This window comes from Bubalus bubalis, chromosome 5, assembly GCF_019923935.1.
Source record: "Bubalus bubalis isolate 160015118507 breed Murrah chromosome 5, NDDB_SH_1, whole genome shotgun sequence".
Classification (NCBI taxonomy): Eukaryota; Metazoa; Chordata; class Mammalia; order Artiodactyla; family Bovidae; genus Bubalus; species Bubalus bubalis.
The window spans coordinates 36265474-36292270 of NC_059161.1; the positions used below are offsets into that span (position 1 = coordinate 36265474).

General features: G+C 41.4%; 1 protein-coding gene across 4 annotated transcripts in view; it reads right to left on the reverse strand.

Annotated features, from left to right (window-relative positions):
- Positions 1 to 26797, reverse strand: part of RERE (arginine-glutamic acid dipeptide repeats) — a 412205-nt gene that overhangs the window by 254810 nt on the left and 130598 nt on the right. For all 4 annotated transcript variants that reach the window (XM_044942961.2, XM_044942960.2, XM_006076676.4 and 1 more), the window contains exon 2: positions 5194 to 5662. In XM_044942961.2, coding sequence (XP_044798896.1) covers positions 5194 to 5518 — 325 coding nt within the window. In that variant the 5' untranslated portion in view covers positions 5519 to 5662. The remainder of the gene's footprint in view (positions 1 to 5193; positions 5663 to 26797) is intronic.

Consider the following 26797-nt stretch of genomic DNA (forward strand, 5'->3'; position numbering starts at 1 on the left):
TAATATTAGGTTTATTACATGCAAGTTATCTTGTCACACAAGTTAAATCATTATTAACCCTACAGGTGCCTTTATGCCAGGATTCATGTTTCTTGTAACACAAAAAAATTCTTGCAATCATCAGAAAAACTCACACTCCCTCCCAAATAAGAATGCCTCAAGAAGACACTTTCATTTTCATGTCAATTTCACCTAAAAATTCTTCTACAGATAGAAGACATGGATAAAAAGTTGCAGATCAATGAGCTTTTATTTTCTCCAAAAATGTATGTCCTAGAATACCAAATGCCAGAGTTTTCTTTAGGTTTACTTTGAGAAAGAATGTTTGTCTGAGTGACTGCAGAAGATAAGCTTTCAATTATTCAGAAAAGCAAGACTTTAAAACCGAATTCAGCCTCTTAACTGGTCAGAGATCAATCACTCAGTGAAGAATCAGGCGCTAAATGGTAGGACATATCATTTGTTAAAAAGTTGGTAACTCCCTTCCCCTCTTTAAACAGAAATCTGAACTAAAGGGAAACTATACATTTTTTAAAGTTCCATGCTTTAACTTTTTTTTCTAAGTACAAAACTATAACTATGTGTCATTGTGTCATGATGGCTATACTAACTAACCTCACTGTGGTATAATCATTTTGCAACATATATATATATGTTGCAAAATTATATATATATATATATAATCACTATATATATATATAATAATATATATATATAATGACTAATTTTGTGCACACCCTCGTGGGTGTGTGGGTTGTGTGTTGCATCCCTTGTGGCTCAGCTGGTAAAGAATCCACCTGCAATGTGGGAGACCTGAGTTCAATCCCTGGGTTGGGAAGATCCCCTGGCGAAGGGAAAGGCCACCCACTCCAGTGGGTGGAGCCTGGAGAATTTTGTGTGTGTCATGTGAGCTTACTCTATTTACCTAGCAACTTTCAAATACACATAGCAGTATTTTTAACTCCCATCACATGCTGTACATTACATCCCCAGAACTTATTCATCTTACAACTGGAAATTTGTACCCTTTGACTGCCTTCACTCACCTCCCTGACTCCTTATCCCCCACCTCCCCACCCGTGACAACCACTGATCTGTTCTCTGTTTCCGAGTTTGGTTTTTTTAGATCCCACAAGTGGAAGAGATCATGTGGTACTTCTCTTTGACTTTTTCACTTAACATAATGACCTCAGGTTCATCCATGTTGTGACAAACGGCAGTTTCCCTCCTGACTGAATTAAGTTCCCTGTGTAACTACACATTTTCTTAATGTCATGTATTGGTTATATCTCAATAAGGTGAGGGAAAAGAAGGAAGAAAAAGGCAGAAAGAAATTTATATGCCACCCACAGCAAACTTTAGAAACCAATACTTTATGCTGAAAATGCCCATAAGAGAAATCTGACTGCACACAGCTGTGTAAAAAATCAATTTGTCACCGTGACAGGCATCTCAGAAACAGAGTAACGGCTGATGGACAACAAAGAAGTTAGATTAGACACAGATGCAAAGTATACACAGAGCTCCACAAGGTTTTGATTTTGGTTTTTATAACAAGCTTGTTAAATCATTCACTGGGAAATAAATTATTCGAACTGGACTTCCAGAAGCATTATTCTGTGACATCATCAATCAGTCAATATATTTTTAAATAAAAATTTCAGAAACTTATTTATTCATCAAGTATTGGACTTCCCTGGTGGTCCAGTGGTTTGGACTCTGTGCTTTCACTGCAGGGACCCTGGATTCAGTCCATGGTTGGAAAACTAGGATCCCACAGCCATGCAGTGAGGCCAAAACAAACAACAAAAAACAAGTATTACGGAATACATGCTATGTGTACACTATTCTTGCAGATCTCAGGAATTCAATGATAAGTAGAAACAGAGTAGATACCTTCATGGAGGAGAGAGACATCGTAAAATAATAACAGAAATAAACAGAAAATTATTACTGTTACAAGTGCAAGAAGGAAAGCTACATGACTCCAAGACTGTACCTGTTAAGGAAATCTGGATAATTGGGGCGTGGGAGGAAGGTGATGGCACTGGAATGGAGTACTAAAGAGAGGACAGTAGCTCAGTGTGTCTGCTTGTTGGGTTGGAGTGGAGGTGGCTGGGGGGGGGTGGGGGGGGGGGTGGGCGCGGGTCACAAACCTGAGGCATCAGCAGGTACAAAGACCCTAAGGTAGGAGGTAACATGGACAGTGTAACTAAAAGTCCATCATGCTGTGCTTCTAAGATCAATAAAAAGCTGCAGAGATGAGGAGCAGGATCAGAAAGAACTGGTTGTAACCAGGCATGAGATTAAACCTTAGCTACGACAAATTCTAAATACTCATTTCCTCAATAAAACCTCAGTCTTCTCAGACCAAACAGTGTGAACATAGGCTTATCCCCCAAGGACAAGCACATATATTACATAACAGTCTATTTTTATCCTCATGTTATTGCTCGCCGCTAGGCTCAATCTTAATGACATTTTGGGAGGTATTTGTAATTTAGACTTAATCTGAGTATTGAAACCAATTCAGGAAAGGAAAAAATTTATCTGTGATTTCAAATGAGCATAAAAGGTCTGAAAAGACACTGTGCTCAGTTGTGTCTGAGTATTTTCGACCCCCATGGACTGGAGCTTTCCAGGGTCCTCTGTACATGAAATTCTCCAGGCAAGAAGAATACTGTAGTGGGTTGCCATTTCATCCTCCAGAGGACTTTTCTGACCCAGGAATCGAACCCATGTCTCCTGCAACTTCTGCACTGCAGGCATATTCTTTATCACTGAGCCACCAGGGAAGCCCATAAAAGGTCTACCACTCAAAAACTAATAATACATTGAAGAATCCCTTATGATGCCCCATAAAGTCCCTACTGAAACCCTTAAGATACAACTAACCAAAGAGAATCTCTGCAGTTGGGTGCATGTAAGGGTTTTCATCACCAACCGAAGATTTTACTGTAGTACTTTGCACCAAGAAAGACAAAGATCAGAAAGAAAAAAGACAAAAGGAGAAGAAAAACCTAAAAAAGAGGCAATATTTTAACATCTTCCACTGAGAAGTCATTCACCTTCAAATGCATAATAACCCCAAAAGAAACAAAACTACTGAGAAGGTCAAAGACTGTCTCCTTACCAAAGAGGCAAACATCTATGGACCTGGCAGTATGCAAACCACAGGCCGCACCTGTCACCCGGCCAAGCACAGGGGCGTCTCCCAGCAAGTGGTTCTGCTGGAGCACCACAGAAAATTTTCAAGCCATTTTTGTTGTTTTCAGTCCTTTATAACAGCTTCCAGAGAGGCTGTATACCTTTTTCACATTTCACAAAGGTCCTCAGATTTACTGAAACAGTGTCTGCCTCCCTTAAGTACACAGTTCCTCCCCAAAACAAGAACCTACTGTTTTGAAAATAAGCCATTACCAACCTCCCTCCACACAGTCTTCTAAACATCAAGAAGAAAAGATTTCCCACCATCCTGTAGAATATGCAATATGAATGTGCAACAGTTCTCAAACTTGTTTTCTCAAAAATGATTTTTCTTAAGGAGATATTCAGCAGAAACAGGATGCCACAGCCCCACAAATAGGGGAAATGGCAGGTTTTGTTTTGTTTTGTTTAATGTTAAAGAAGTTTCCTTAACTGCAGGGCTTCTCCAAGTTATTAATTGACAGTCTCACATAAGAGACAGTACATGCAGCACTTCCCATATATTTCGGACTACAAGTATTTTGGAGAAGCATTTTGAAAAAAAAAAAAAAAAAAAAGAGTAACTCTCTGCTGAGAAAGGCTGGCCCTCAGTTCTGCACAAGACAGCCAGCCTTCTGACACAATAACAAATGAGATCGTCCCTGATTTTTAAGGTATCATCCTGTAACCTATATCTAAAGAAGTTAATGCATTCTGTCTCTTTCTTGCGATCTAGAAGTACACAGGTCCGTAGCAATCAACGTGCAGTTTGTCTATACTGATATATGTTCCTCGGTGGCTAGGACATTCTGACTGTCCAACATGTTAAGGGTGAATCAAAGACTCTGTCAGTACAGTAACCTACACACTACCAAATCTCCACAACAGAGCTCTAATTTCCCCCAGAAATTAGATAAGTTTATCTAATTTCCCCCAGAAATTTTGATAAGTTTATATCACATAAATATCTTCTCAGTCATCAGCCAAAAAGTATAGTGAATACAAGCTAATCTATGTAAGTGAGAACATTATTTTTCAAAATTCAAAACTAATTTCTATATGGGGGAAAAAATCAAGTACTTTATGTGAAGTTCAGCACAGCTACAGTACAGCTCAGCAAAATAACTGCACCAGGTTAATGACATAATCTCTTTAATCTTCAGCTCCTAGAAAAACATCAAACTGGGAGGCTTCCAACCTATTAATTACATCTCATGCAACTCATGTCATTCCTCAACACTGTAAGCAATTCAAAGGATCTGATTTTTTTTTTTTTTTAAACTGACGTTTGTAAGGAAAGTACCCGAATATACACAATGTATCAAATGAAAAAGGAAGGTATTGCTGGTGCTCAACAGGTTCTGAACCACCTGCTTCCCTACATCTTATCTGCAAGCTGGGTCTGGTCTCTCTCTGAACAATTGCTACAAATAACCTCAATATATTGAGTGGACGCAGTACCTTTCCTGGAAAACAAAGCAGGTTAGTTGGCTTCATCTATTATCATTGATTAGAGGCCCTGAAGCTTAATTCTAGGGAAAAGGAGGTCATCAGGAGGAATAAACCCTGGTCTGAAGCCCACTAAAAACCCCTGTCTAGCTTCTGGTCACTCCTGTAGCCAATGTAAAAATGACCCGTAACCCTGAACTTGAAGGCTTACTTGTCCCACCGTGTACTCTACTCTGCAGGGCCTCACCACAGTCTAATCTGTGCTGAAGACAAAAGGCAAAGAGGGACGTGAAAAGAGGCAAAGTTCTGGGCAGACGGTGAAGTGTGAGAATGAGCAGCAGAAGACACGGACAGAAGGAGAGCCTCACGGGCAGGCCCAGAGGTGGGCACAGGGAAGGGCCAGCACACCAGCTGACTGAAGCCTGGAGCTGTTGACTACCTGGAGTTTTCCTGCCCCAAACCACTACCCACTCTTCTGGGTTTCATGTCCACCTGCATCCACAGGCTGACACCAGGTTTCTCAACCATAGACACCGTAAAGACCCAAAGGCACCTCACCTCCTGGTCTATAGACGACATCGTCCTCCGTGATGTATGATGTTATCTCGCCGGTGTCTGTCCTTTCGTAACGAGACTTTTTTTTCGGGGGCTTCTTTCTGTTCTTCTTCGTGGCCTCCTCCGTGGTGGCACTGTTGTTGTCATTGTCCTCGTCTTCGCTGTGATCACTCTCGGCGTAATTTTTGGCTCCTCCTTCCAAGGTACAGCTCCTGCGGGGCCTCGAGTTCTCACTCTCACGCACTTTGTCTCGCTTCTCTCTCTCCCGGTCCCGATCTCGGTCCCGGTCCTTCTCTTTGTCTTTGTCTTTATCTTTGTCAGCTGTCATGATTCGCCACGTGCCTTCTTCTGTCCTCTCACGGCTGGGCCTCCGTGAAAGGTAGACAGTAAGCCTGGGCTTCAGTCTTCTGAATTTCTCACTCAATTCCAGGGAAAATCCAACCACTCCAACAACCCCAACGTTTCAAAAATGCTAGGAGAAAAAAAGAGAGAGTGGAATTGGTTTTCCTGTAACATTTTCCCATATTTCCTTTCCTAAAATAATATTTTGTTCAATGATTCTCATCCTTACTCATGCTTTAGCACTGAAAACTTCTTACTGGCCACAGGAAAAAGGTTAGGACAATGATACAAAATTTAAACATAAACAGTTGCTGGCCTCAGCTAGCAAATGGTTTGGGACTTTCTATCACACTAATAATGAACAATATCTGAATGCATAAGGGCAAATGACGCTTTCTGTATACAAACTGTTTTTTCCTTTTAAAATGAAAAAGTAAAGTGTATCCCAGTAAACAACATATAAGGGGCACAATCCCTGTGGTGCTGGAGAAGACTCTTGAGAGTCCCTTGGACTTCAAGGAGATCAAACCAGTCAATCCTAAAGGAAATCAACTCTGAATATTCACTGGAAGAACTGACACTGAAGCTCCAATACTTTGGCTACCTGATGGGAAGAACCAGCTCATTGGAAAAGACTGAAGATCGAAGGCAAAAGAAGGCGGCGTGGGCAGAGGATGAGATGGTTAGACACCATCACCAACTCAAAGGATGTGAACTTGAATAAACTTTGGGAGATAGTGAAGGATGGGGAAGCCTGGTGTGCTGCAGTCCATGGGGTCACAAAGAGTCGGACACAACCTAGCAACTGAACAACAAAAAAAATAAAAAAGGAGTTTTATGAACCACAATATTAATTTAAAAGGGAAAGAACCTATAGTAAAAATTATTTCCACCTGAAAAAAAAAGTATGTAATCTGGAGAGCCTTGGAAAACATCTTAGGATGTCTCACAGTGCACTGTCTTCTGAAGACTCTTTCTGGTCACTTTTCTAAATTTCCAAAGCTTCTCTCAAGAATAAACAGAAGAGTTGACTCAAAAATAACAACCTCAAAGCAAGATTCCTGTGCCTTCGATTACAATTTTTTACATCTTCTAAGTCTACTATTCTAGTTACTTTCCAAGAAAACTGGTTTCTCGGAGATATATTATCTTTGTCTTCACAAAACAAACAGGTTCCCAAAACAACCTTCCATCTTTAGAGATTATTAGGTGGTTTATACATTCTTCCAAATATCCACTATTAATAGTCTCCCTGCTGCTAAGTCTGCTGCTAAGTCGCTTCAGTCGTGTCGACTCTGTGCGACCCCACAGACGGCAGCCCACCAGGCGCCCCCGTCCCTGGGATTCTCCAGGCAAGAACACTGGAGCGGGTTGCCATTTCCTTCTCCAATGCATGAAAGTGAAAAGTGAAGGTGAAGTCGCTCAGTCGTATCCGACTATTCGCGACCCCATGGACTGCAGCCTACCAGGCTCCTCCGTCCATGGGATTTTCCAGGCAAGAGTACTGGAGTGGGGTGCCATTGCCTTCTCCGATAGTCTCCCTAAACGTCTAAAACTAAAGCCCAAAAGGAAAGTCTGAACAGTAATATAATGAGAAGAGTGAACCCCAAACTCCAATCTTATTAAAAAATTAAAAATTTTTAATTTTATTTACAAGTCAGTCTTGGAACAGTCATAATAACCAGTAATTTTTCTTTTGCACTCTTTTATCATCTTCCCCAGTATCTCATCTCACTTGTTCAAGTTTGTACCAAACACTGTCTATTTGCCAGGTGTTCAGAAGCAAAGATAACTCAAGGGAAGAACCCATGGTCCCAATCCTTGATGCTCTCATGCAGAAAGAGGAGACAACTGGTCAACAGGAGAACCATCTGTTTCTTGTGCTACTCAGGCCAGATAGGGACAATACATGCAAACAAAAGACTGGTCCTCTTTACTCGGACAACAACCACCAAGTCAGTTTGTAATTACATGCCTCAAACACAGAGAAAATTCTCTTTGGTCATGCCAAAGCCGTAAACATTTTCATGTACTCTCTCCAAACCTCTTAGGTCAAACTTGATACCAGAAGACACCTTCCCATTAGCACTTCAAATATCCTTAGGCATTCAGGAAAAAAAAAAAAGTTAACAACCAGCTTTGGGAGAGAGACCCATGAATGAGCAATAATGCCAACAATCTATAAGCAAAGTCAGAAGAGTGACAGTATGAAGCACAAACCTAAATTGCTTCCTTCTATAGAGGAAATGCACTCTCAGATAGGATTTCAATTTTCTAAACATATTTCCAGAAAATGAAAAATTATTCTACTGCCTGCAAAAGTTCTGCTTCAATGAATCATCTGCTAATCAGACAGTAATAAACCCCCAAGTCCTTGGAGGCCACTAGCGTTAGCAATTGAAAATACACAAAGAGACATATTACTTTCTCCATTGGGCTTAAGTTTAGAGCCCGAACAAGCCAATCATGCAAGAAAGAAAACCATCAGCTAACGTGGTTGTTAAAACATTCCTCTTTGACATTGAGAACGTACCAAGGTCTCCTGGGAGTCTAAAAAGAACAAGGAGCTTAGGCCGGAAGACTCTCAGATTCAGTTCAGGACAGACATACTTCAGAGAAGTTCAAGAAAACATAATTTCCCCAGGGTTAACAAGATAACTGCTCCAGAAAACAGTGCAAAAATATTATTTCAGCACTTAAACAGAAAAAAAGTAGTAAGTCCAAACTGTACATTCAACATTACTCCCTACAAAATCATATAGTGTACTTCTACTTGCAAAAAACTTTGAGTTGTTTCTACCGAGAGTTAGCAAGAAAAAAATCAATGATCAGTAGATAAACCATCCATAAAATGAAACCCTCTGTGTGTGTGTGTGTCCAACTTTAAGATAACTAAGAATACTGATAATCCAAAGCTAAAGTCAATTCAACTTCTGTTCACATTTGTCTCTGAAATATAGCACAGTGGGGATTTTTTTTTTCCCTCTGCATTTACCACAATAATCGTCATTTTTCTGAGCTTCATTATAAAACGACCAACATACAATGCAACATTTGAGGTAAGGGATCCAGTGGCACTGAGAAAGGTAGCTGTCACCTCAGGACACTGGAAATGTTCTCCTCGGTAGGTAACACTATAGTGTCTTTGTATAACAGCAAGGGGTTCACAAAGCAGGTCCCTGCCATGCTCTCACTGGATTCTGTCTACTACTCAGTGATGTGAACCAAACAGGAGTCATCACCCCACTTTTCAGGCTACAGAAGGGGAACTAAGAAGAGAGCATCTGTAGTGGAGTCTGAAGCAGCCCTCGCCAAGGTGAACCCACCTGACCTGATGGCAACCTACTGCTCAGGTTACAATCTGTATCTTCACAGGGGCCAACTTTTCCTACATATATGCTTGCTGATAATTAGCACAGACACGTTTAGGAAACACACTCATTTTAATCTCTCCCACCCAAACAGAAGGTACTCTTCCCTAGTAAGAAAGAAGAAAATTTTGAAAATATCAAGTCGATCCACTACTCAACCCAATTCAACAGGAAATACAGGAAAAGACAGTTTAAAATTAACAAAAGGAGAACTCTAATCTAAAAAACATTTCAGATTCAAAACAATCTTCTTCACTGAACAAATGTCAACTGAATACCCACGATGCTAGTGTGCTGAATGCCCAGTGCACTAGTTACGTGCCCACGCGTGGGGAAAACAGCAGAGAACCCCATACAAACATCCCTGGCCTGTGGACCTGATGTTCCAGGAAGTGGAGAAAGGTATAAACATATATACAAATATATGGATATATCTATTACACTAAAAGAGCTTATGTAGGGAGTCCAATGGGAACAAGGGAGTATAAGAGGACTGCAATTTTAAACAGTGGTCAGGGAGGCAGCTTTGTCCCAAGAGTACAGAAGAGACACGGAGACCACTGCAGCAGAGAGGAAGCAACTGCAAATGTCCAGAGGCTGGAGTGATTCAGGTACGTTCAAAAATCAGGAAGCCAGAGGGTTTGGAGTGACATGAGAAAGAGGACTGATTTTTAATAAAAATAAATGTATAGTCCTCTCACTAGTTTCCAGATTCATCAGACTGCACTGGATTTTATCTTAACTGATAAAATTTGGTAGGCTGGCTTAGTTTCACTGTAATCTAATCAGTGTTAAAGGCATTCATTCGACAGTCAATGATACAGAACTATTCTGCATTGTTTCAGGTTACTTAAATAAACCTCTACACAAACATCGTTTGCCTCTTCAAAATGAAGCCACCAACCACATACAAACACCTTATACTACTTACCAGAAGCAATCTGGATAAAATACTCAAATTTCAATCATGCTCAGGACCCAAATCTCATTTAAGGAAACCATTTCTTGTCACTATTTCAGCGGCCCCAGGAGGTTTGGCCCCTTGGTAGAATTGCAAGCATAGTGGACTGAGAAGCAAAGGTTCATGCTTTGGCACTGCCAGGGCTAGTGCCTTGGGGAAATCACTCTCTCTGAGTCAGTTTCCCTGCTGTAGGGCTGGGATAATAACTGGGCTTCCCAAGTGGCTCAATGGTAAAGAATCTGCCTGCAGTGCAGGAGACCTGAGTCAGGAAGATCCCCTGGAGAAGGAAATGGCAACCCCCTCCAGTATTCTTGCCTGGGAAATCCCATGGACAGAGGAGCCTGGCGGACTACAGTCCATGGGATCACAAGAGAGTCAGAGATGACTTAGCGACTAAAAAAAACAACAAGGAATAATAACTAGCTATTCACAGAGCTGCTGTGAAAATTAAGTATATGCACACACAGCAAATACACTTCAGAGATTGCAAAATGCTTTATAAATGTAAATTATCAATAATACATACCTAGGTCAGTCATGACTTATTCTCGACTACAGCAGATAATACCCAATCATGTATCCTACTATGCAACATATAAACGTAGCCAAACATTACCCTTACCCTCAAGAATTTATTTCCTACAAGGGAGGAGGGGGGATTCTGTTACATGATTAATAAATAAATCACATAAAACTGAGCACAAGTGAAGTAAAAAATTCTAAAATATCTCTTCTTGGATCATGTGAAACCCACTTAGCACTGAAAACTTGCTCGTCCCACCTGAGTGCCTGATCCCTAGGTTCTACTCATTTCAGCGGTTCAAGCCAGATTCAGGAGGACACTTGACCCTCACACCAAATGCAGTTAGTGAATTCAATTAATTCTTCCTCATGCAGCCACAGCAAGAAATGCTAACATTTGTCAAATACCCAACCAGCCATGCCGCTAGGCGTTTTTTCAGCTCTCGGGGCCTACCAATCGCCTCCTGAATAACTCTGTAATTCATCCACTGCTCCAACTGACGCAGAAAGTGCCTATTTCAAGCCATCACCATCTTTCACACAGATTACTACAACTGCCTTCTAACTGGTCTCTGTGACTACAAAATTTTGTTTTTGCCTTCCTTCCGATTCATCCTCCAATGCAGCCAGCCAAGCATCTGACCTTCCACCAGTTCTTTTTAAAAAATAGTTTTATTGAGCTATAATTCACACACCATACAATTCACCACATAATGAACAGCTAAGTGCCCACCATTCCTTTTCAAAGAGCACAGAGGCCTTCCTTTCCTGACGCCCCTTCTCCTCTCCAGCCCACCTCACCCTTCTCGAATGCTCCAGCTGACCCTTCCCCTCTGTTGGCCTAATCTCTGCTCAACTCTTAGAGCCTCTGGCATTCCTGCTGCCCAACTCCAGGAAGCTCCCAGACCCACCCAAAGTCCACCCCTCACTGTTTCCCATCCTGCTTGTAAAATGGCCCTCACTGACCCACCATTGGCACCTGCTGTTAACCTGCGTCCCTCTCCACTGACTGACAAGGACCATGACTACACCATAATAGTCACTGGAACAACTCCTGTTGACGCAGCCTCCTCTCTACATCAAATCCACTAGAGCTTTTGTCCCTCTCATCACGTGACCACCAGGCATCCTCTGACAGGGTTAATCACCCCACCTCCTTCTGCAAAGGCTCTTTTCTTTGGGCATTCCCGGCACAATCATCTCCTAGAGTCTATTCCACTGTTCCTCCACCTCTAGGACTGGACCTACTATTCATGGAGCAGTTTCTCTAGGCACTGCGCAGAGTCCTCTTTTCTCATCCTCTACTTTATCCCAGTCCATCTCATTGTGTCCATCAGCCCTCAGGTACCACAACCACACAGGCAATCCACAAATGAACATGCCTACCAAACTTCTCCTGCAGAGGCAGGTGTCTGAAAACTGCCCACCTGAAGTCCCCTCTGGGATGTCTCAAAGGTCCCTCAACATATCAAAATCAAGGCAGGCTCTGGCCCCACATGGCCTGTCTTATGACTGGTGCCCCTGACCATCCTGTTAGGCAAGCTGGACACCAAAGCCTTACCTCCATCATCAACAAAGCATGACACTGTCACCTTATAAATTTCTCTCAAATGCATCTACTTGGGAGCAACCCCAACACCTCAACCTTAGTCAAAAAGCTACTAGTGTACCCTTCCTGTGCCACTTCAAACTGGCTCCTCTTGAAATCCACTCCTCTGAACCCTCACAATTCTCTTTTTACACTGAAGCCAGGTCTCTGCTTTCAAAAGGCTAATGTGACTAGTCAATCCTCATCTTAACATACTCAGTGACTTGTCACTTCCAGTAACTAAAACCCAAATCTGGGACTGTTAACTAGAAACTCAAAACCCAATGCAGGGGACATGGGTTCAATCCCTGGTCTGGGAACTAAGACCCCACACACTGAGGGGCAACTAGCCCATGCTCCGCAACAAGATGAGAAGTCCACACACTGCAACAAAGAGCAGCTCCTGCTCACCACAACCTGAGAAAAGCCCAGCAGCAGCCACAACAGAAAACAAACCCTCGCCAGGATCCTTTCTTTCTGCCCTTATCTTTCTATCCGGCCTCACCCCCACCCACTTCCTACATTCCGTGCTGACCCCTGCCTCTTCCACGGTTCCTTGAACACACCCCCCCACCTGGACTGAGACAGCTCCAGTTCTTTTTTCTGTCTGTGGTGCTCTTCTCCTCTCCTGGTCTAGTATCTCCGACTCTTCCTTCAGGTCCCAGTGCAATAGCAACTTCCCCAGGATGTCCTTTCTTGCCCAAGAGGACTAGGTTAAATCCCCTTGCAGCACTTTCTACCACTGTAACTTCACATTTGTTTGTGTGATTTGGCTAACATCTGTCTCTACCTCTAAGCTAGAAGTTCCATGAGGGGCTGACCCTGACTATTTTTGCCCTGTGTTGTACTCTCAGATCCTAACTCACCACCTGGCACATACAGGCGAGTAATAAATTACTTTTCTCTGCCCTCTCTCTGACACATAAGCTGGGGCAATTAAGAGGACATTATGATGAGACTTTTATTTGGGAAACAAAGTATTCCATGAGTAATTAACTGAGGGGCTGCTTGAGCTGGCTTATAAACCATGAACAGAATGAGAAGAAGCCAAAAGGAGAAGGAAACATTACAGGTCCGGCAAGAAGAGTGACTGAATCCTTGTCCTTGATGGCAGATACAGGGTAACGCTAGTAGGAGCAAGCTTATGTAGAGAGGGAGAGGGAAGCAGATAATAGAGCTCCCAAAATAATAAAGCAGCTAACCCTCACTAAGCACTTAACATGCACTGAGCATTTTACACATGTTAATTCATTTAATCTTCACTATAATGAGAATGAGAATATAATTTATCATCCAAACTGGGACATATATGAGAGCAAAAAGATTAATAATTGTTCAGGAAAAACATAAAAGCAGGTCACATGACCACCCTAGCTGTAGCTCTATTCAGTAGATGCTGTGGCTGTGTGCATTTTCCCTGTGCAAAAACAAGCACTGAGAGGCTGAGCAAGGAGACCCAAATCACCCAGCTCTGTGTTAGACCCAGAGTGTTGACTTAAGAGCCCATCCTCTTAACCACAAGGCTACACTGCCTTCAATTACACGGCCTTAAAAGCCAAGTAAGCCAATACAGTTGCTAAGCACACATTGTTACTGCAGACTCTTAAGATGAAAATAGCATTTTGGGGAACAGGAGATACTTTCCATCAAGAGCTGTTGTGCCATTCCAACAAGTTTGCTTTCAAATCCACTACCTCCAAAAGCCTAAATTAGGAACCAGGATCCTCAAGAACTTCTGCCTTTGCCATTTCTACATGTACTGTGCCTCAATAAATGCTTTTACTTTCTCCTTTAGGAACAAAACGGGTCGGTCCAAGTATACAAGACCTGAGTGATCTACCCACTCAGTGGGGCCGCAGGCAGCAGAACACACAGAAAGAAGGAGGCAGCTAGGTGAATGCTTTCAAAGGAAAATCAATGTTTTTTTCCTGTCCCTTTTATACCAACAGCCTGGGAATGAAAATGGACTGACTTTTGCTCTGGAAAGGAAAGGTCACTCTAACACTTGACTCCCTGGATAAGAACTCATCAACAGCAAGCTGCTGCAGAGAACACTTCAAAATAGGCTGGGGAATCACTGACAGAGATGCATGGGAAATAGGAGGTCAGCAGATCTGGGAGCCCACGCAGAGGTCAGAAGGTTTTACCTGAGACAGATGTGGTCCTGAGAGCAGTTCTCCCACATGAAAATAAACCAGTGTGAAGTTCTCCCACCTGAACAAATTCAACCATTTACAAGCCAACGGCTGTATGTGCACCTCCAAAGATTCTCTATGTTTGGGGGTAGTAAATATTTAAACTCTATCTGTTTAAATATTCAGTGAGTTGAAATACTCATTCCTGGAACACATCTTATTAAGAGAACCTAAATCACCAAGATGGGACGCATTAGTCAAATCCAGAGAGCAGCCTTTGTGGTATCAAAACAGAAAGAGGCCCAGAATGAACACGCCTTAATCACAAGTGGGTGTAATGCTTAGAGCAGCTCTTCTTCAACTCCCTGAGAAGACTATGGGGAAAAAACAGAACTAAGATTGGTGAACTCTGACAAGTATCTTAATTTCTTCCAAAAAGACACAATAACAACAAAACATACAACCTGCAAAGCAATTCCCAAAGATGAGATACCCAAGTGGCTTGCCCCACATACCCCTCTTAAAAAATTAAAAACCCTCCCTTTCTTTAAAGAACACACAAATTGATCCACACAAGCAATTGATTTCTATACTGTTAAAAAGTGAAGCTTTTCCCAATTACATACGACATGCTTTGCCTTACATGTTGCCTACAGTTGTGTCTCTTCTATTAAGTAGTTAAGGAATACTCACTGCTTACTCTAAACCATGGCTTCTCAACGGCAGCACAATTACCATTTTCAGCCAGATTATTGGGGGAAGGGAGGGCAGAGGGTTCCCTGTCCTGTGCATTATCCCTGGTCTCCACTTACACAGACTGTAGCAGCACAACCCACTGCTCCAATTAGGACAACAAAGAATATCTCCAAATACTGCCACATAGCCTCTGGGATGGGTGAGCGGCGGGGGGCAAAGTTGTTCACAGTTGAGAACTGCTGCTTTAAACAAATAAAACTGTTGGTCCATCACAGAGATTTCAAAGAGTTAAGCAGCTGTGTTGCTTTATGCAGAATTATGCTTGACCAATATGGAATTCATAAGCAAACATTGTTATGAAAACCATATAATATGGCATGTTCTTCATTCTCTGAAATAAACTGGACTAACTCAAAACACTTCCTGACATAGAAATTACACAGATGTGTGAAGCTGAATTAGGAAAACAGAAGTAAATATTCTGAAAATCTTGATGCTTCCTGGCAAGCCCTGAAGGTTATAAAGAGTACTATTACTCAAGTGGTGACCTGCTCTGGTCCTGGGGCCAAATGGATGCTTCTGAGAGCACACAACTAACTGAGAAAAACTGGTGCCCTCAATGCCAAGAACCAAATGCCTATGAAGCCAAGCCCCTAATGGGAAAGATGAAAGAATTCCTGAACTCACTCTCTCAAGGACTTCCCTGGTGGCACTAGTGGTAAAGAGCCCGCCTGTCAATGCAGGAGACAATCCCTGGGTCAGAAAAATTCCCTGGTGAAGGAAATGGCTTCCCACTCCAGTATTCTTGCCTGGAGAATCCCATGGACAGAGGGGCCTGGCAGGCTAGAGTCCACGGTGTCCTATAGTTGGACGGAAACGACTGAAGTGGCTTAGCACACACTCTCTCAAAGCATGGTCACAGACAGAAAACCAAATGGATAAAAGAGAAACATAAAAGTCAAGCAGATGGATAAGTAAAATATGGTATATCCATAAAACAGAACATTATCCAGCAAGAACAAGAAATGAAATACTGATCTATGTTACAACATGGGTAAGCCTGGGAAGCATTATGTGACGTGAAAAGTGCCAGTCACAGAAGACCACACACTGTATGATCCCACATACATGGAATGTCCGGAGAAGACAAATCCATGGGGACAGAAAGCAGACCTGGAGGTGGGGGTGGGCGTTGCTATGGTTATGAGTTTCATTTGGGGATGATATAAGGGTTCTAGAATTGATTATGGTGATGCCTGCATGTATCTGTGAAAATATGAAAAGCCATTAAATTGTATACTTTAAATGGGTAAACTATGTGAATTATATTTCATTACAGCTGTTAAAACACAAACATACACAAACAGTAACATTACAAACTTATTTAAAAAAAAAAAAGCTCAGGCCTTGCTATAGCTTAAAAAAAAAAAAAAAATGCACCTAGCTATAAAATTCACATGGGATGGCTCCACCTCTGCAATTGAGAAAAACATCCTCTTAACGCTGTAACAGCAGAGGAGTTAATTAAACACAAAGGAGAAGTTTTATTTCATGTAACACTGAGAATGAAAGAGAACCTTCCTTGGACCATAGTAATCTTTAATATGCAGGAATGCTTGGTCAGGCTTACTACCTCTGAACAACATGTTCCAAAGCAGATAAGTTGGACAGGGTTTCTTTCAGTTTGCAGAGCCCCCAGATTCAGTTAATTTGCAACCATGGCACATAAACTCTCAGAGGCGGATGAAAGGAAATGACAGGGTGGATTTTATACTTAACTTAATACAATCACACTTCACACATATATGAAAAGCCAAAAGCATTCATAATACACTTCTAATCCATGGATACAAATTATATCAGGGGAAAAATAAAACTATAAAACCCACCAGAGCAGTCCTTCTAAAAACACTTAAAATCTGAATCTCAGATGAAAAGGAAAAGTAGCTCTGACCAAAAGCGTAAATCTAAACCAAAAGTCAGTGTGCCATTTTCTTGGACTGAGCTGTTCTAACTGTGCATGATGTGCTCTTGGTTGACAGATGTATTACCCTGCCATCTTTGTTAACCTGATGTCTTTCAAAGAGAAAAGCAAAAGAGCCACTGGTTCTTGGCATCTTGAATTATTCAATTATTCAATTCAAGATGCCGAGAACAAGCAAGTGACCAGGCAGTGACCAGGGCGGGCAGGGACACTGGACCATAACACTTAAATGCTGTAGTTGTAACAATGATCATCAAAGAAACACCAATGTCCAAAGTCACTGTGAATGCCTCCATTCAATAAATATTTATTAAGCACCTACTAGGGGCCAAGCACTGCCACAGGAGCTACAGACACATGCACAACCAGATCACACACAATCTCTAACCACAGAGGCTTACAGTACAGTAGGGGAGGGGGCAGACAACACACAAGACAAGAAAATATACAGTATATTAGCTGGTAATGAGTGAGTGCTATGGAGAAAAACAAAGTTGGGCAAAAGGGAACAGAAGGGTGTGGATTTACTCAAGGTAATCAATGATAAGGGGTCATTTGACCTAAAGGAAGTAAGGCAGCAGGAAATATGGTTATCTAGGGGAAGGCATTTCAAGCACAGAGAAAGGTACAGAGGCCTGAAATGTGCACGCCAGCACATCCAAACAGCATCAGAAGGCCAAAGCGGCTGAAACAATGGCAACAAAGAAGAAAAGCCTCTGTAGGGTTTTGGCACAGAGAAGCAGTGATCTGAGTTACATTTGAACAGACTCCCTCCGGCTGCTGCGGGGTTAGGAAACTGAGTTCAGGCCAGGTGTCAGTCGTGCAGGGGCAAGCAGAGGCCAGACTGCGGGCAGGTTGTGCAAGAAGAGCCCTGGGAATCTGCTATTACACTGCATGCGATGTGAGACAAAGGGAAGAGGCAGAGTGGAGGCCGCAATTTGGGCTGAGCAGCCGAAGAGCAGAACTTCCTTCACCGATAAGGAAAAAGGAAAACTGCAATTCTGTTTGGAACATTTGAGATGCCTAGCGATATCCAAGAAGAAATGCAGGTTCAGGTTGAGAGGTCAAAAAGCTGTGGGCTAGAGATTGAAACCTGGGAGTCTTCAATATGCAATCCCTATACCAACAACCATGAGAACACATGATGTAGAAACAAACTACAGGAGATGAAACATTCAGGCTAGCAAGAGAATACTCAGAAACAAGTTAAGATATTACAGACAGACCAAATATACCCGTGAACTGTGGGTGAAGTGCCAGTGACAGGATGATGGAAAGACTGTCTCAGACTACCTTCTGGAAATCCTGAGGTAAAAACAACACACTGTTTAATTCACGGAGAAGCTCTCTACATCTGCAACAGTTGCCTACAGACAAATTACATATTAATGATGTTACCAAATGCTGCATTTCATAAAATCCAGCCTGCTACAGTTTCGCCTGTCTCTACTTCAGGAGGACATATAAGACAGGAACACCTTCTCCACTCCCACCCCATTTCAAAGAACTTGGGTGGGGTGGAACGGGGAACTTTTTCACCCTGCAAATTAATGAAGGAGTGTTAATGGATTTTAAGAAGTTTTTTGTTGTTGCTGTTGTTTTATTTTAAGAAGTTTTCTTAGTAAATAAGTATATGAATTCAAAACAAAAGTTCAATTCCAGAAAAAAAAAATTGTATTTAATAGTCTCACTAGTGATGTTTCAGTTCAGTTCAGTTGCTCAGTCATGTCCGACTCTTTGCAACCCCACAGACTGCAGCACACCAGCCTCCCTGTGCATCACCAACCCCCAGAGTTTACTCAAACTCATGCCCATCGAGTCGGTGATGCCATACAACCATCTCCTCTGTTGTCCCCTTCTCCCGCCTTCGATCTTTCCCAGCATCAAGGTCTTTTCAAATGGGTCAGCTCTTTGCATCAGGTAGCCAAAGAAATGGGAGTTTCAGCTTCAACATCAGTCCTTCCAATGAATATTCAGGACTGATTTCCTTTCTGGAGTTATTTCTCCACTGATCTCCAGTAGCATATTGGGCACCTACCAACCTGGGGAGTCCATCTTTCAATGTCCTATCTTTTTGCCTTTTCATACAGTGATGTTTAGTTGGTGTCATAATTTGGGTCCTAAAGAAGTGCTGAGTCAAATGGGGGTCAGGGCATGAGAGCGTTTTGTTTTTAAATACTTGATGTGAAAAGGTTTAACTGGACTCAAAATATGTGTGTTATCAAGAAAATTATGTCTATATTTGATAATGAAAGAATGAGGGGGAAAACACGTAATGAATTTTTCACAAAGTCCTATACAGACATTCCCAAAATATCTCCAGTTTACCCAGTACACTATACAAATATCTTCGATGTATGTGGAGGGGGCTTCCCTGGTAGCTCAGTGGTTAAAAAGTTGCCTGCCAATGCAGGAGATGGAGATTTGATCCCTGGGTTGGGAAGATTGTCTGGAGAAGGAAATGGCAACCCACTCCAGCATTCTTGCCTGGAAAATCCCACAGACAGAGGAGCCTAGTGGGCTACAGTTTATGGGGGTGCAAAAGAGTTGGACACGACTTAGCAACTAAACAACAACAAATGTATGTGTAACAGCAGGAAGCATGAGCTCCAGGTAATCTTGACAGTGCGAGCATGTTCTTCTGCAGTTGACTGTTGCAGTTTCCCCAGACTTTTTGGCACCTAATGACTTATCACATTAACACTCAGAGTAGGAAGAGCCAGAAAAGGAGGGGCAGGGTCACTGTCCAGAAACGGAGTCTAGATTTCTAAATAAGGATTCTTACATGTAATTATCTAGCTGCTATCATTCATCAGCAATGAAGGCAGCATTGGTAAGTTTTTCTCAGCACTAAGGTCTCTCCATGGCCAAAGTGGTACCCAAGACTGCCAGGAGCAGTTAAGTGATATGTGACACATAGAGCGAAAAGTGCAACACCAATAAGCTGAATGCACTTTTCCATTTTGGAAACTGACAATGAGGAAGCTGCAGGTAGAAGGAAGGAAACTGTGGAGGGAAGTGCACAGCACAGGCCTATGGAGGGCCATCAAGTTCCCACGGCGACCAGCAGCGGCCTCTCCCACCCAGCTTCAGATGCGCCTGGCTTCTGGCCCCAGTCAGTTAATCCCACTTATTTTATGAGTCTCCTCATAAAATAAAAATAACTCTTAGGAAAAAATATCAAGTTTATCTATCAAAAAAAGAAACTCCTGAATAAATGTGTGTGTGTGTGTGTGTGTGTGTGTGTGTGTGTGCGCGCGCGCGCGCGCGCGCGCGTGCATAATCAGCAATAAGTAGAATAAATTCCTATGGAGGATAGAATGTTCTATTTTTACCTTCTTGATAAGAGGAACAGTCATACACCCAGGAATAAAACAGTCCCCATTACAATATAGCAGCTTAATTTGTTTACTACAAGAAGCTTTAGAGGATGATGTAATGGCCTCACACCACAGATAATATACCACAGTCCCTCAGAATGTAACAGATTCTCAAATAAAAAACTCATTTACCTCTCAGACCAGACCCTCCTGAGAATGAGAAGAGAATGCCATTAAGACGGTATCGGGTTTCCAATACCCCTCTAAAGCAAATATCAGTCAAGATCTTGGAAAGAAGGCCATAACCGAGAAACCCATTAATCTGTGAAACAAATAAAGGGCTCCAACAATAAGTGTCAAAATAAGAAAAATTAATTAGCATGTTTTTTTAAAGAATGAGGTGAAAGAATGTGATGCTCTAGTTTATATTAAAGCACATCCAAATTAAATCTATTGCAGTATCATTTAAAACACAATCTGTTATTAACTAATATGTACAAAAGTTGAAGCTCTTCCTATAGACCCCTGGCCTAAGAGAGGGCTCATCTTGACATTTATAAATTATTAACACTGCCCTGTAACTACCACTAGACTATAAAAGAACCTTTTGACTTATAGACCTGAACATTATCATCAGAAGGAAAGTAATACAGGGAAGGGGAAAAAAAGAAAAGCTGTGTCTTCAGAGCTTTTCAAATTAAATTTTTTAAAGTATGAGAGCAACTGTCGGGTTCACAGCTATGGACAATAACCGTGATAACACTGAGCAGAACTGAAGAGGGCAGAAACTGAACTTCTTCAAGAAGCAGGTACAGCCGTTAACAACACTTTATTGGCCATGCACTGGCAGGATTAATCAATACCACAGGTATCTTTTTCTAAGCTTTCCTCTCATATAGTGCAAGATAAAGATGGTAGAGCAACTGAACTGCCTGATTAAATAAGATCTGTATTCAAACTGTTCAAAGTCAAGTTCCCTGACAAGTCTCAATTTTGTTTTCGAGGAAAAATTAAACCTACCAGCAAAATACTCATTCCATACTCTACAACCACAAAAGCATCAGAAGCTCAGTTTACTGTCCAATGTAAACGCATAATATATTGAGGAGTTTTAGTCTCTAGTGACCTTTATGAACACCTGGAAAATGCAAGCAAGGCAATATGCAGCGTGAGAGAACATAAATTTCAAAAGCAACTGACGAATGCAAGCCAAGGCTGAAATGTAAATGGAGCATAGGGTTACAACCGCATTCTCAAAAGGAATCTTCGTTCTCACTTCAGAAAACAGAGAAATTTATTCTCAAATGCTGTCAATGGAAAAACTGTCACTTCTGATTCAAGTTAATTTTATCAGACCTACAGGACCTTGGGGAAAAGGCATAGATCCCTTTCTTTATTCTCCTCCCTGCTTTATCCTGCAATGTGCAAATTGACTAACAATACAACTAACTACCTAGAGACACATGTGCCATTTTCAGCAACTGGTAATTTACAGTTTTGTTTTAGATTGCTTTTTTTTTTTAACCAGATGGATATAATGTGTTGCTTCTTCCCTGTAGGTCTGTCACTTTTGATTTTTTTTTTTAAACAAATGATGTGATATGAACAGGTAAGAAGCATTTTAAAGAATATTACAGAATTTCAGAACTGGGTAGAAAACACAGTAAAAATCCAGAGTAATTCATCACAGTACAAAATATATAAATAATCAATGCCAACTCTCGCTCTTCTTTAAAACAGACTGAGTTGTGGATAAGAGTAATAGAAATTCTACAACTTAACTGCACTTAATATCAGGAGTTCTTGATAGGAATCTGATTCCCCAAATACAGGCCACATCAATATATGTCTTAACCACTGATCAGGCTTTAGAAAATAATCCTGAATCCATGAACTCTCTAAAGGGCTCTCACAATACAAGCATGGTCTCCTGGTTTCTGCTCAGATTCCTGAGAGCAGGAATCTGTGTTATGTTAACTTTGAAAGCAATCAACTATCTGATGAATGAACAAAATCCATTTATTAATTAGACTTCATTTTTCATTACCCACTAACAAGTTTTCTTCTTATAATCAAAGAGCACAGATTCTTAGAGCAGAATAATGTGGTTCTCATTAATAGTCTTCTTAAATACATTAAAAAGGCTACCTTTGGGGGTATTGTTTGAAAAATTAAACTGTAATTCTCCATGTCACACACTAGTCGACGTACCTTTATACTCCCACTTTCATTCCAACTTTCTCTGAAAAAATAAATAAATAAAAGCTTACGTTCTTAGAACTATTAACATGTCTGTACACAAGAGAACGCCCTCTGATGTTATTCACTGACAGCCATGTGAATCACTTAAGAGCTTTAATTTGGAGCTGTGTTGTTTAATATGGTAGCCACTGGCCATATGTGGCTATTTTAATTAGTTAAAATTAAATAAAATAAAAAATTCGGTTCCTCAGTCACACTAGCTGCATTTCAAGTACTCACCAGTCCTGTGTGGCTAGTAGTACCAAGGTGGACACCACAGACACAGAACATGACCAATATCAAAGAAAATTCTATTAGCACTGATCTGGATCTAAATGCATATAAATAAAAATATTAAGACTCCCATTTCATCAATAAACCACTCCCTTTTAATGAACTCTGACTGCTTTAAGAACAATAATATGCATAAATATGAACCCAGAGGCTTTTACCCTTAACAACAGATAATGATTCTTAGAAGAGATGCAACGGGGAAAAAATTCCTAAGCCATCTAAGGCTTTAGATTCTAACATTTATCCTAACATTCCTCCAGCAATTTACACAACCTGACTGGAAGAGAAAACAGAGCAAGAACATGCGTTTCTCCACTCTGAGGTAGCTTTCCCCCAGAATGGTCACAGCTGCCAAGTCTGAGGATCACAGGTCCCGCTACCTTCCGCTGTCAGCACTCCTTTGGAAACTCCCTTTCCAAACCCGCCTCCTCTGACTCACTCCACAGACTATGCCATCACTCTCAGTTCGGAGCCTGCAGTTTCTGGCAGACAGGCCCAACGTAATGACAGTCTGGATAAAATCCTAAGTCTATCTGCTCTCAGAGGATTTTTCCAATCCTGTGCAACTGCCATGCGGGTATGTGAGAGGCTGCACATATTTCCTCATAATAAAAACAAAACCCCAATTTCTGCAAAGTTGATAAGTTACCTCTGAATTTATAACACAAGATGACAGGCAGAGTTCTGTTTTTCTGCAAAACTTGAGCTTTTACAAGCATATGTTTTCAATCACTTATTTCTCAATAATGACTGAAATATCTCAAACCATCCCAAGTGCTTCGCTAGCTTTACCTGTTACCTGGTTGTATTACCACTGGCTGCACAGACACAGGAAAGAGCCAAAGGGGGAAAAACTCAACCTTGGGTGCGGTCAGTTCAATAAAAATTTCTCTAAAACTTGAATCCTAAATATCCTTCCATAATGCAATACTAAAGTAACTGCTTTAAAGCAGTCATCAGGGGAGACCTGTATTTCTGAGTGATGCATGTTGAAGAGGGTGTTATAATAAGGATCTGGTGATGGATTTAATGCTGAAAACACCCTTTTCCTACAGACCTGGGGGAGAGGGGCAGTAGGGAAGGCTAGGTAAACTTGTTCACTGATGACCATTCTGGGTTTTTGGTTATTATTTCATTACCCAAAAAAAGGAAGGAAAAAAAAGTAATGTGAGCGAATGTATGAGCTGTGTTTCTCTGGGGCACTTCCTTCCATCCTGTGAGTCCCAGGTATCAGTGATCTCTGGGGGAATGTCGGCCATCAGCCATGCATGTGTGTGAGTGCTAGGTCACTTCAGACATGTCCGACTATGAACTGTAGCCCTGAAGGCTCCTCTGTCCATGGGATTCTCCAGGCAAGAATTCTGGAGTGGGTTGCCATGCTCTTCTCCAGGGGACCTTCCTCACCCAAGGATCGAACCCGCGTCTCTTAAGCCTATCTGTACTGGCAAGCGGGTTCTTTACCACTAGCAGCACCTGGGAAGCCCCAGGAGAGGAGGCCAAAATGAGAACAACTATTCCTTCCCAAGGAAAGCACTTTGGAATCTAAGAAAGCAGACAAAAGTAGGGTGGTGGGAGCAACTTCTCCCCAAGGGAATTCTGGCTTGAATGCAAAGGATTCCAGAGAACATGTTTCCAAAAGGACTCTGACAACAAGGAGCAATTCCAAAACAATGACATTAAGTCCTATGGATAAAAGAAAAGTGGGGAACCAGGAGGAGGATTCTGAAAATTTTAGATCTTGAGGCATGATAGACTTCAAGGTTAAAAGCAAAGAAAGACTGAAATAAAGCATCTATGCTTAAATGGACCCTTGGGGGAAGGGGAAAGAACTCAGCAGGATAAAAGGAAAAGACAAAATTATACCATCTCATTTCCCCACCTGGGTGTGATAAACCTTACCCATTTAGAAGTGAGAGAACACATTTTTAGTTCACATCCAGTCCAGATCAGGAATTGCAAACAATTTAACACAGGAAAAGGAAACCGGTAAATAGAAGAACAAAACTGCTTCCTACTAATATGGGTCAACTTTGCAGGAATACAATCAAGAGAATCAAGAAAAAATTATATCTGCTACAAATGGTATAAACATAGGAGAAAACTACCAATAGCTCAAACACCTGAGAAAGGAAATAGGAAATCATGCAGAATAAATGAGAAAATGGAAATCTGAAAAGTCATCATAAAATAATTAAAAGTACAGACAGAAATGGGCTTCCCTGGTAGCTCAACTAGTAAAGAATCTGCCTGCAAGGCAGGAGAACTCAGTTCTGCATTCCTGGCTCTGGAAGATCCACCCGCTGGAGAAGGGAAAGGCTACCAAGTATTCTGGCCTGAAGAAGTCCATGGACTTCCCCTGGAGAAGTCCATGGGGTTGCATAGAATCAGACATGACTGAACTTTATTTCACGTGACTTTCACTTCACTTTACAGACAGAAATGCTAAAAACAGGGAGGGGAGGTCTCTAGAAACGCGTTTCCTGGGCTTTTAAAACTATTTGTCATTTCTAACCTACAAAGAAGCAAACAGAAACCATCCAGAAAGAAAAGAGCAGGGAGAGGAGGAGGAGGAGGAGGAGTAAAATGAGATCCAACCCACAATAAGTGACACTCCTCTCCAACAGCTCGTAGAATGTGCAAGCACTTTCAAACCAAACCAGAAATGAATTTTACATAAAAGGAATAAATTAGAAGTATCTCATAGATTCACTGTTCATACACTAAATTATTCATGGTAACCAGGGAGTCTTTCCTTAATATTTGTCAGGTACTTTGAAAATGAAGGTTTGGAAACCACATCTTATCCATCTTAAAAAGGTAAAATAGCTGATTCTTTAGCTAAGCTTTAATTTCTATAACAAATATTTGACTTTAGAACATAGCACTGTGGAAAGTACAAATATTTACAGAGCTTAATCATTCTCTATACATTATTCTACTTCCCCTGTAAATATAAAATGGGAGGTGAAACCTAAAATCATTAATACCTAAGTTCAGCCAGAAATTAAAATGTGCTACCAAACAAAATTTGAAATTGGATAACACTCAAGGTTCTGTATAACAGGCCTTCTAGTAAATCAAGAAAATAAAATAGAATTTATCTACACTATAAGACCAGCACAGACAGAAGTAGATTCTCACAGACTCCAGGGGAAAAAAAGACAGGCACAGTGGAAATTTTAAGGGTACCATTAAGGAAGTAGACCAGGAATGGAAGAGGAAACATTTTTTCACATCCCAATATTCATTACTTTGCTAACAAAGGTCCGTCTAGCCAAAGCTATGGTTTTTCCAGTACTCATGTATGGATGTGAGAGTTGGACTATAAAGCTGAGCACCGAAGAATTGATGCTTTTGAACCGTGGTACTGGAGAAGACTCTAGAGAGTCCCTTGGACTGCAAGGAGATCCAACCAGTCCATCCTAAAGGAAATCAGTCCTGAATATTCATTGGAAGGACTGATGCTGAAGCTGAAACTCCAATACTTTGGCAAACTGGTACAAAGAACCGACTCACTGGAAAAGACCCTGATGCTGGGAAAGATTGAAGGTGGGAGAAGAAGGGGACAACAGAGGATGAGATGGTTGGATGGCATCACTGACTCAAAGGACATGAGTTTGAGCAAGCTCCGGGAGTTGATGATGGACAGGGAAGCCTAGCCTGCTGCAGTCCATGGGATCACAAAGACTCAGACACGACTGAACGACTGAACTGAATTGATTGAATATTCATATTGAGAGGTCTGGACAAATACATAACTCAAATTGTTCTAAGTTTGAAAAGTAGGCACTTCAGTACAATAAATTCTGCACCAAAAATACTTTCGTATACTCCAGTCTCATTTTAGCACAATCATGCTGTGTCTAATGAGACTGGGGGCTTATCTGGATCACAAATCTCAGTTACTCTGAATCCCAAACTATTCTACCTCAGGGACAGAGACTTCTGCTTGAAGTCTTCCTTCCTCACCCCCAGGCTGTCCCTTGTTACTGTGACTCTGTCACGTGGTGAGATTAAGTCTGTTTATTCATGTGTGAAACAGGGCCTTGTTCCTTTCACTACACTACAGGAGATCAAACCAGTCAAGCCTAAAAGAAATCAGTCCTGAATACTCACTGGAAGGACTGATGCTGAAGCTGAAGTTCCAACACTT